This window comes from Falco punctatus, assembly GCF_963210335.1.
Source record: "Falco punctatus genome assembly, chromosome: 4".
Taxonomy (NCBI): domain Eukaryota; kingdom Metazoa; phylum Chordata; class Aves; order Falconiformes; family Falconidae; genus Falco; species Falco punctatus.
The window spans coordinates 37,869,062-37,879,915 of record NC_137583.1 but is presented as its reverse complement, the minus strand read 5'-3'; the positions used below and the strand labels follow the sequence as shown (position 1 = coordinate 37,879,915).

The window sequence follows — 10,854 nt, the reverse complement described above, 5'->3', positions numbered from 1 at the left end:
TGATCACAGTGGGTTCTGCACCAGCAGTTTTAAACTTGCTTACTGAGTAATCATTTCATATCTACTTTTGTCAAGCTAGGCAGCCACTTCCACACCTTGCCTTTCCTCTTCTGCACCATGGTTACAGTAGCCACTGTCTCGTGAAGAAAGACTGTAGACAGTGATTTGGTCCCACTGGTGAGAAGGTGAAAATAAGAGAGTCCAAGTTGCTTACTGAAGGATTTTGGCAATTTAATTAGTTTATTGATTGAAGAATGATCCATAAAGAATTTATAGCAGATTTCTGGTTTTTTTTTCTATTTTTTCTTTCTGCTGCTTTCAAGCAAAATCCTGTCGGGTGGTTTGGCCATTCCCCTTTAACTATTGATGTGCGTATGGAGGTAAATTAGGCACTTCTCTAATTAAACAGTAATGCCGAAAGCTTTAGAGGTTTCATCTTCCTATAATAAAACTGTAGATCCAAAACGAGCCGTATGTACAGAACTTCTGAGTGACTTGAAGAATTTTGTGTAAGGGGAGATAAAGGGGCACCTGTCTGGGTCACTAGCATGCGTTTAGTCTGTAAGTCATACCTTTGAATTCTTCCTTTTTGAGGGGGAGGTAGCTAAAATTTGGGATGAGGTTACTTCTGCATATCCAACTTCATACTAGCAGTCATGGAATAAGATGATTCTTCAAGATACCTATTGTCCATTTTCCCTCCATGACTACAGAAGGAGGAGGCTAAAGTATTTGTCCATTTCCTTTGAAGCAGCCTTTAAAACAAAGTACAGAAAAGTCCAAAGAGGAGAAAGGGGAGCAGATGTGATTTTCTGCTTGAGGACCAATACTGTCCCAACAGTGATTAATGAATTATGGAAACCTTCAAAGAAGGTGAGCTCAATTCTTCTTCTTGCAGTATATGTGGAGCATTGCTACAGAGTAGGGTTCTTTTTATTTTCTGGCTGTTCTGAGGATGGCTTCCCAATAGCTAGTTGTGAAAGTGACAGTCCTTCTGTGAGAGAAACGTAAATCAAGCTCTGATTTTTGTCATCACTGCAGAGTAAAGATGCACCTGATTTACAGCAGTCTTACTATCTGTCTCCTCTTACAGCATCATGTAAGCTTGGGGCAGCATCTACTACATTCACTGTAGGTATTACTTATTTTTAAGATGACCCATACTGTGAGTAGATAAAGATAAATATAAAAAAGTAGACAATTAAAGCTGGTTTTAATATTAAAAAATATTTATTACTATGAAACATTGTTTTCCTCCCTTGTTGGTGTAAGATATACATCCTGTGGTCCTGCAGATGTGCCTCTGTTATTTACAAATCAAACCATTTAAAAAAAAAATAGTTCAATTCTGTTGTCTTCTACAGAATCAAAAGTGCAGTATGATTAGGGTTGGGGTTTTTTCTATTGTGTTAAGGTTCACAGATACTTTTCAGCGGCGGCAGCTTGCTTGCACACATGCTGACAATTACAGGAAGAAACATAACTCACTTTGACAACAGTCTGTTCATAGTTACATCCTCAGTGCCTCTCACGTACGTTTCCAGACTTCAAGATAATCTTGTTACAAGGATGGGATGGCTCCTGTTGGTCTGAAAATTTAGTTATGTCATATTTTCCAAGTCTATATAAATAGCTGTAGAATAGTTACGTTTGGCTGCACATCACAGAGAAAAATACTGTTGCTGTGGGCTGGAATAATCTGCCATCCAATGCCAACTTTAGCTGTAAAGAGAAACACTGGGAATCATATTTCTGTTTAATAAAACGAAGAGCAAAAGTTGCATGTCAAGTCATGTAAGAAAAGCTCTTCAGTGTGCTGTTAAAGCAAGCTACAGGCAAATGCTTATGAGTATGTATTTTAAAAAATTCACAGTAATGCTTCTGCCATGCACAGCATAATTTTGTGAATTAACAGATTGCTGTAGACCAGCTGTACAGCTAGTAGACTGCAAAAGACAGGCTTTTGAAGAGTATATGAATGAAAAATCCCAAATCTCTCCCTATTTGATTTAATCTCTGGTTGTTTTTTTAACCCTTAAAGAACAAGTTGAGATGCAGCCTAAAACCTTTATCTTATCTGTTATCAGTGTGACAGTGCAGCACAGATGGCTTTCCTCCTCTAAGCTTAACCCTTTTTTTTTTTAGTTTCCTGTTGCCACCATGCTTGCAATTAATCTCAAGTTGTCACTAACAGATGTGAGCTGTGACAGACAGGATACAGCAAAAAGCTAAGCTCCAATCTCCTGATCAAATCCATCTGGAGAAGTTACTGCTTGTAGGCAGACTGCTCTTAATTCGAGCTCTAAGATAAGAATCTCACTATCAGACAATACCCCTCACCTAAAAACACTCCTGTTTGTCTCTGCTACAGGGTAAATAACGGGGAAAGAAGCCAAAATTATCGATACACTTCATGAAAAAGGCACCTACCAAGTTCAGCCTGGAACAGGTGATACGTGTCTGGATTACGAATTGTGAAAGCAACGTAGACCTCGGGAGGTTTTCTATCTGCTCTCAAAGTGGAGAGTTTTTGTAGCATACCAATAAGGGCTAAAATTATCTCTGGATCATATACCACATCTGCACAAGAAGGAAAACATTCAGTATTTATTAAGACTTGAGGAAAAAGCAGAATGAAAGCTACAAAACAAAAATATAAAATACTTGCCTTGCAGAACAGGATTTTTGTATTCAGGGGTTAAAAATCCCCAAGAGATCTTAGAAAATGCCTCTGTATTACATGCTATGTCAAGCTGCCCTCATCTCTAAATCACTAAAAATCAGTGCTCCCTTTTGTGAATGGATTGTCAGATACTGCATTTCAGCCCATCTTAAGGGAGACAGCAAAAACATGTGAGTGTTGGTGTTCTGTTGCAACTGTCTGTAGCAGAACAAAACTGCATTGTTAAAAATTGGTATTTTAGAGGCTGATTGCAAAGGACTCTGAGCTGCAGCAGTTTTAATCTTGGATAACTTCCTTGAGAGCAGAAAGAGTGATGAAAGGTAAGACTGATCGCTAAGGGGTACAAAATGTCAGCCGTACCAGTTAGCACTGTGGCTCTGAAATGTGTCAGTGTTATGTGCAAGACTGATGTTCAAGAGGTGGTTGTTTACTACACAGAAATGTCGAGGCACGTGACTGTAACAGCAAGTAGTAGATACATATAAATCACCTTCAGTTCTGTGTTGCCTTCATGAGCCCAGCCTGGGCTGGTTTGTACATTCTCTGAATACTATAGTTGCCATTAGGTAACGTATGTAAAGTCACTTCCTTTTATAGAATTCACATGTTCAATGCACCATGCGATACCTTGGATGACAAAGGCACTATATTCTGTCATTTTTTTACCTGAATTCTTAGGTAATTTTTGCTTTACAGGGAGTAAAATCCTGTAGCTACAGCTAGGAAATTTCACTACTGCTAGATTTTCTGTTATTAGATTGGTTTTTTTTATAAACTCCCTCCAGATTTATACATAGCAGAGTTAAAAAAAGGGGTTTTTTCCTTAACATGTTATCCCTCAAGAGAATGTCAAGATCGCCTGTTGTTATTATTGATGAGGCTCTTAAGAGTGACAGATTTATCATCTGTTTCTGGATTTAAAAAAAAAATACAGAAGGGAAAAATAATTTGCTTTTTGGCATTAAGTATGCAACTGCTGAATATCTGAAGAAGAAAAAATGGTGAAAGGAGCTGGGAACAGATCTGTCACACACTTCCAGAAAGGGCTAAGTCAGTCCTGGACACAAATATCTTTGTGTTTCTCTCTCTCACCTGCTTGTTCCCGCACGATAGCACGCAGCGAGGCACAGCCAGAAGCGTGAAGTACCTGCTGCAATGATGATGTCGGGTTGAAGGTCCAACAGCTGCTTTTCTGTAACTGAGCCCCAGTCAAGTTCTGCAACAATTAATTTGGGGTTTTGGGAATTTGTTGCTTCTGCCTCCTGGCCTCGGGTCTGTGTTTGCACGTGCTGGGTAGTTTCAGGCTCCAAGACAAAGCCATTCAAACGGATATTTTCTGTCAGCTGTTTGAGAACACAGTGGTGGTAGTCACTAAATATGTATGTCTTGGGATTGCAGGTTTTACAGATGGCAATTCCAGTGAAGCCAATCCCACTTCCTAATTCCAAGACTGTCCTGAAAGGTAATGGAGCAAAAGTACTTATTAGGACTCTAAATTTTAGGACATCAAAACATTCTAAGTACCTCTAAAGGTAAAATCAGTTCCAGATTTTTTTCACTAATTTTTAATTAAATCACCTGCAATCCAGTCTGTGTCTCAGATAACTGGGGGAATTGGTAAACGCTAAAGATGCAGTTGTAAGCATAGAAATTAGTTACTTGAAATACCGCTTCTGTGTATGCTACAAAGCATTTCCACCGTGTGGATGAGATCCAGTCCCACCTGTTTTTAGACTTCTGCAGCATGGTCATCTCATATGAATGGGTTGTCCAGTTCTTTTCATAGTCAGTTGAGAGAAAGAGATGCTTTAGTAGCACTGTTCCTTTCCTTGTGAGGTCAATACTTTATATTAACTTATCTGACTCTTTCCTCAGAAGTGTTTGTCCCTCTCAACTGCTTATAAACGAAGTCAAGACGATGCGATCAGACGCGCACACCTGCACATCGACCATCTGAAGTTAGATGAGATGAATCCCATCACGGAGTGAAGTGCCCTAGTTAAAGTTCCTGGCTAGGCAGTGCGGTAGCTGCAGTTTAACAGCCTGCTTTACAGAGCTGGCCAGACTGCATGGTGTGATGGTTTTGCTTTTAAAACCTGTCTGAAAAGAACTACTCTCCTGGATTAAAGTTTGGCTGTTGCAGAACAGATGAGAGCAGCAGTTACCCAGTAGCCAAAGGGTGTAGTCATTTCTGTTATTTTGGGGGTAAATACTGTATATTATTAAATTACAGCTGTATAGCTCACAATGCGAGTATCTTTCCCCATCTCTCAGTCTGCTGCTGTTACCTGTTACTAAAAACTGCAGAGTTCTCTATTGCCCATTCAGCAAGATAAAGAGCAGCATCCCACGTGACGAGCCCTGTGGTCCCTCCAGAGATAATTGCCACACTCTCAGAAAGGGTAACGCAATCTCCCGTGGGCTGGAGGACACACAAGAAGGCAAAGGTGGATCAGCAGATAAGAAGTTTTACAGTTTACAATCAGTATTAGCGCCTGGAAAAAGGTAGGAAGCACTATGGATTTCTTGGGGGGTTCTTTTTAAAGCCAATTACTGTTCAGTTCAGGTGATTAAAAGTGATCGATAACAATGCAGCATTAGTTCTTACCAGTAAGTAGTTTTTGTAACAGTGAGTAGATTCTTCCTCATTTAAAACATCTGCCAGTGTATCGTACAATTCATCCAGGGGCTCAGATGCCGTGGATTCGTGCTGCACGGAAGAGAACAGGGTGGTTTTGGGTGTCAAGTTGTCATGGATCAGAAAACGTCCACAGGTTCAGTCACATTTTAATATACCATTGGCCAAAATACTTTACACAGAGTGCTATGTTTTGTTATTACATAGTGTAAAACTGTAGGAAAAAAAAAAAGTTGCAAGCAGCATGAAAAGTAAGCCCTACCTTTTTGATGAGTTCAGTTAGGAAGCATCTTCTGTACTTAGCTGAAGGGGGATATTTCACACACAAAGGGTGGAGAACGGTCTAAAACGAGAACAGCCATTGAAACCGGGTACCAGGTGAAGCTTTTATGAGCGGCAGCAGGGGCTGGGGAGCTCTCATTTGGTGCTGTGTGTCACAAAGTGAGCTGCGGTTTGGGGTGTAGCTGGAAGAAGCGATGCTGAGGCAGAAAGCAAGATTTGATGATCTCTGATGGGTGTGTTAGCGTGGCAGCAAATGTGTTTGCCAAAAAATAAATAGCAAAACTGAGTGCAAAGAAAGTCCTGCGTCCTCTCCTCCATCTTTCGCTTTCCTCTTCTCTCTCCTGTTTTGGTTTGCTGCCTCGTTTGTGATTGCCCACCCGGGCGCCATGGCCGAGTGGTGTGAGGCTGGTGCCGGGGGGATGGGGACCCCGCGGGCTGGGGGAACGGAGATCTCTGTGGCTGGGGCTGGCGCCGGGGGGAACGGGACGGGGCGGGGCGGGACCCCCGCGGGCTGGGTCGGCGCCGGTGCCCGGGCACACGGGCGGCAGCGGTGGTGCCGAGCGCAGGTCGTTGGCCGGAGCAGGAGCCCGCGGCTCTGCCGGGCCCAGGGCGCTTATTTCTGTGATTACGGGCAAACCCCAGCGCAGCGTCCGCGATCGCTCTGGGGGCGGGGGGGTTGGGTGGGGGGGCGCCCAGCTCCCGCACCTTACCGCGTGCAGGATGTCCCGGAGCAGGGAGGAATCCGCCGAGGTCCGTAGGTTCTGCTCAAGTTCCTAGAACAGGATAAATAAATAAAGCCGAGGCCTGGGACCGTCCGCGCCCGGGGCCGGCCGCCCGCGCCCGCCGTACCGGCCAGGGGAAGGTGCAGAGCTGCCGGGCCGCCAGGAAAGGCCGCTGGAAGCGGGGGCCCAGACGCGGCCCAGCCATGGCCTGCGGGCCCTGAGACCCCGGGCTCGCCCGAGCGCCTCCCCGGCGGAGGCGGCGCTAAGAAAGGGAGTGGGGCTTCCCGCCTGAACAGGGGCTCGAACCCTGGACCCTCAGATTAAAAGTCTGATGCTCTCCCGGCTGAGCTATCCAGGCCCGCGCCAGCTCGCCTCCGGCCGCCCCGCCCCACCCCCGCGCACCCTGATGACGTCTCGCACTGCGGCTGGAGGGCGTCATCGCCGCGCGTCGTGGGGAAGGACACGGTGCCCGCCTGCCGCACCGGGGCCGAGACCGGGGACGGCGGCGCCATGAGCGGCTACACCGAGGACGAGAAGCTGCGGCTGCAGCAGCTGCGCGCCCTGCGGCGCCGCTGGCTGCGGGACCAGGAGCTGAGCGAGCGGGAGCCCGTCCTGCCGCGGCGGCAGCTGGGGCCGGTGGCCGCCTTCTGGGAGCGGTTCCTGCAGCCCGGCGGGTTCTGGCGGCACCAGGTGAGCGCGGCGGGGGAGCGGGGCCCACCCGGCCGGGCCCTACCGGACCGGGCCTGACGCGCCTCCCGCTGCCCCGCAGGTGTTCAAGGCCTTCCAGAGCGGCACCTTCGTCTTGACGCGGGTCCTCGTCCCCGCCTGGATCATCCTCTACTGCTTGAAGTACCACATCATGGTGCGTCCCTGCCCGAGGCGAGCGGGGCGGGGGGGGCCGGGGCCAGGCCCTGGGAGGGGCCCCCTCGCGGCGGGGCAGAAGCAGAAGTGGCCGCGGGGGGGGCTGCGGGACGGCCTGGCAGAGTGCCTGCTGCAGCTCACGGCAGCCCCGCCGGCTCTTCGCCGCTTGCCTTTCGGCGCTGGGTGGTACGAATGCAGGTTTGTGGCCTGCTGTGGCCCTGGGCAGCAGCGGTCACGCTGCCCCCCGCGAGCCAGGGAGCTGTGCCTTAGTTGTGGCTTTCCTGGAGGATCTGTGAGCCTGGGGATAGCTGGCACTGCTGTGGTGAGGGGGGTGGCCAACACTGACCATGGGATAGACCTTCCACTAATACCATCTCGTCTTGCTTGGGAGGTGTAACTTTATTAGCCTTGGGTGTTTCTCTGACTAGCGGAAAGAACCTGGCTTGATGAGCCTTGTACTCAGTAAAGCCTGTGTTTAAGAAGCGTTGTTTTCCCTAGTTTGGAAATCCTGTGTACTCTCTCTGGGTAACGCTCCTTTTTCTTTACTCCTTCCCTCTCCCTCCCACTTTCAGAAAGATCCGCATGGTGTTGTTGTATCAAATCCACGGATATTCCCAGTAAGTCTGTTAATACTTCTTTAACTTTCCGAGCAGGAAGGGGGTGACTTGGGGACAAGTGCAGGTTTGTGCAGGGAGAATTTCTAGAGGGATGTGCTTGATGCTGTGGGCAGGCTGCGCTGGAGCAGCACAGTTACCGTATTTTTGAAAAGTTTTCATCTTGTCCTCAGAGCAGACAGTCCATGTTTCTTACAGTTGCATTTTTTTTGCATAACAGCCTCCCAATTGTGCTTTATCTAAAATAAAATTATAAAAAGTTCCATCCCTAACAACGACATAGCAACATACTGAAGGTCAAGCTGTGGGCCTCTGACTTCAGCCTGATTACCCACTCGAGTTAGGTCAGCTCAGTCAGCCAAGATAGCGCCTGGAGCTGCAACAAACAGCAGTTGGGCACCAGATTGATTTTTGAGGGATTACATAGCTCTTTGTGGTCTACAGGCCGTGGGCTTGGAGACTGAACCTTTAAAGCTGTGCTGTGTTGAAGGCGGTTATGCAGTGCTGTAAGTCCAGTACTAATTTTTAAAACAGGTAATCTCAAAATGTTTGGGCTGCTGTTCTGTAGCTGAAAAGAAGGGGTGAAGTACAGATTTCATATCATTTGGCTACGGTGATATTTCAGCATCCTGGGAAATGTTGAGTGAAAGAGAGTGTTCTGAGTAAGCTGCGGTAAAATTTTTTTTTGTCTGGAAGTGGGGATGATTGTAGCTTAATTGAAAGGCTGCACTGTGTGAAGGGAGAGACTGGGTGCAGGAGGAAATGCTCACTGTGCTCTCTCACTCCATTAGGGGGACAGAATTTTAGAGACGGGAGAAATTATTCCACCCCTGAAAGAAGAACCCAGTGAGCACCACTGATGGCAAAAAGCTGATTTCCTCCTTCAGTGAACAACATGAGAACTGCAACTGCGTTATCTCTTCTATAAAAGAGTCTTTATTCTGCATTGCCTCAGTTTTTCTGTCATTTACTTTCTCCCTAGTCCACATTATTCCAGGTGCTAGTCATACGGCAGTTTCTTTTGCCTTCCGTGAGTTTTATTGTTAAGGCCTGGTGATCTCTGCCCCCCACCTTCCTCCACTTTTTATGTCACCTGACAAGATCTGGCAGCAGGGGGATGTGGGCCTAACAGTAACAGGAGGGATGCTGTAGGTCCCAGGGAAATGTGGAGTAGTCTCGTGAAGGGAAGGGTGTTATGGTGAGCTCCTGCGTACGCACGCACACACAGCGGCCATCCACTTCCAGTCTTGCCAGCCCATTTCTACCAACCTGTTCTCACAGAGACTTCCAGTGAAAATTAAGCTTCCACCTGTCACCCGCTTCTCTGCCAAGAGGGGACAGCAGAAGTGGCACTGCTGCCAAAAATTCTTTACCCTTTAGCACTTCCTTCTCTGTCTTCAGCCCTTCCTGAGTTGGAGTCTCCCTGCCCATGTTGGCCCCACTTACGGGGCACTTTGTACTGGGTAGCACCAACTTCATGATGTGCAGGGAGTTGATGATCCTTATGGATCCCTTCCAACTCTGTGGTTCTAAGTCCTTTGGGGATAGAAATGGTTAAACCAGCAATCCAAAGGGTAACTGAGGTAGTAAGGGGAGGGGCTGGGACAGAACCTGTATTGCCAGTCTTTGTGAGGTCAGAGTGACAGGCAGGAGCCACCTGCTGTGCCAGGGGCGGGGGCAACCAGACCCCTCAGACCTCTCCTAACCATCGCACCAACAGGGACATGGCCAACGCAGGGCTGAAAACTCTCCTGCAGTCAAAGGAGATCAGAGAGGCCATGGATTCCACATCAGGCATCTATGCTCAGCCTGCAGCCTCCAGGCCCCTGCTGGGCCTGGGTGTCCCCCAGGCCCTCACCAAGCCCACAGCGGTCTCTTTCCTCCGGTAAGAGGCAGCTCAGGGTGGGACAGCAAGTAGGGAATCAAGTGGAGGGGCAGTCATGGGTTGTGAGAGGGCAGTAGGATCCTGCGGGTTGTCACTGGGGGGCTCTAGAGGGAGGTGCTGGGGAAGCTCGAGGGTCCCTGGCGGAGCAGGAGAATCAGCGGGAGTTGTTGGCAGGCACTGGGGCAGGTGGAGAGTCAAGGGGGAGACTGGGGAGTTGGTGGGGGCTATTGAGGGTTATCTGGCAATAGGGGGGCACTGGGGTTAACAGAAGGGTTGTGCGGGCTGCAGGGGGGTTGGGGCCTGTGCTTCCTTCCTGTGGCCACAGAGGTTGCTGCCCTGTGGCCATGGGGGTCCCCATCACTACCTCTGCCCTTGCAGCACAGAGCCCCCCAGGAGCGCTTCTCCTCCAAACTGCTGCAGCCTGAAGAGAACCTATGCTTGCACCAACTTGGTGCTGCTCAGCCTGGCTGACTCTGATGACGCCACAGATGGGGAGGCTTCCCCTGGCCCCTGTCAACGCACGCTGTGCCCCAAGGATAACAGAGCCCACTGTCCCACTGGTGAGTAACTGCTGCAGGTGCCCCACCTCCCTGGAGTCCCCTGACACCCCCACCTCACTAATGAGAGCCTGGTTGGGATGCCTCACATCTCCAAGGTGCCCCTGCATGCTTCTGCAATGCTTGTGAGGAACTGGGGACTGTGATGTCTCCTGAGGACACACCACACCCACGGGGATGTCCGATTTCCCCAGGGCTCCCACATTCCCTTGAGGAAGCCCCGATGCCTCTTCTTCTCTAGTGAGAAAGGACTGCAGGGAATTCATAGTACTCCAGAGTCCCATGGACATCCCCACAGCTCTAGAGCCTTGCCCTGTGCCACGAGTCCCTGGGATGTGGGGCCCAGGTGGCTGTTCTAGGCCACAGACTCAGTCCCAGGTCTCAGAGGCTGGTGTGGGTCAGCTTACAGAGCCCCAATGTGGGGTCCTGGGATCATCTGGGCACTTCAGAACAGACAACCCTCCCCGAGCAGAGGGAATGAATACCTTTTCCTCAAACAGGGAGGGGTTTGAGTGTCACAACCCCACTGAAAAAGACAATACAGGGCATGGAACGCATCCTGGCGCAGTTATGGCAGAAGCATTCATCACCACCGCCTCATCTGTCCACTGA

At 48.7% G+C, this 10,854-nt stretch overlaps 2 protein-coding genes across 3 annotated transcripts; one reads left to right on the top strand and one right to left on the bottom strand.

Moving 5' to 3' along the window:
* Positions 1–1,208: 1,208 nt before the first annotated feature.
* Positions 1,209–6,692, bottom strand: EEF2KMT (eukaryotic elongation factor 2 lysine methyltransferase). 2 transcript variants are annotated; one of them, XM_080387422.1, is made up of 8 exons: positions 6,453–6,692; positions 6,314–6,376; positions 5,584–5,664; positions 5,292–5,393; positions 4,972–5,105; positions 3,831–4,138; positions 2,431–2,580; positions 1,209–1,589 (listed from the first exon to the last, which is right to left on the bottom strand). In XM_080387422.1, exons 1-8 carry the CDS (start codon positions 6,528–6,530, stop codon positions 1,519–1,521), a joined length of 987 nt encoding a protein of 328 aa, XP_080243548.1. In that variant the 5' UTR covers positions 6,531–6,692; the 3' UTR covers positions 1,209–1,518. The 2 variants fall into 2 exon arrangements, with proteins under 2 accessions (XP_080243548.1, XP_080243547.1); XM_080387421.1 differs by having other exon boundaries at positions 1,209–1,722; positions 6,453–6,687.
* A 56-nt stretch (positions 6,693–6,748) lies between these two features.
* On the top strand, positions 6,749–8,744 carry NDUFB6 (NADH:ubiquinone oxidoreductase subunit B6). Its single transcript, XM_080387444.1, has 4 exons — positions 6,749–7,015; positions 7,095–7,187; positions 7,759–7,803; positions 8,592–8,744. The coding sequence occupies exons 1-4, from the start codon at positions 6,836–6,838 to the stop codon at positions 8,658–8,660; spliced, it is 387 nt and encodes a 128-aa protein (XP_080243570.1). The 5' UTR covers positions 6,749–6,835; the 3' UTR covers positions 8,661–8,744.
* The last annotated feature ends 2,110 nt before the right edge of the window (positions 8,745–10,854 follow it).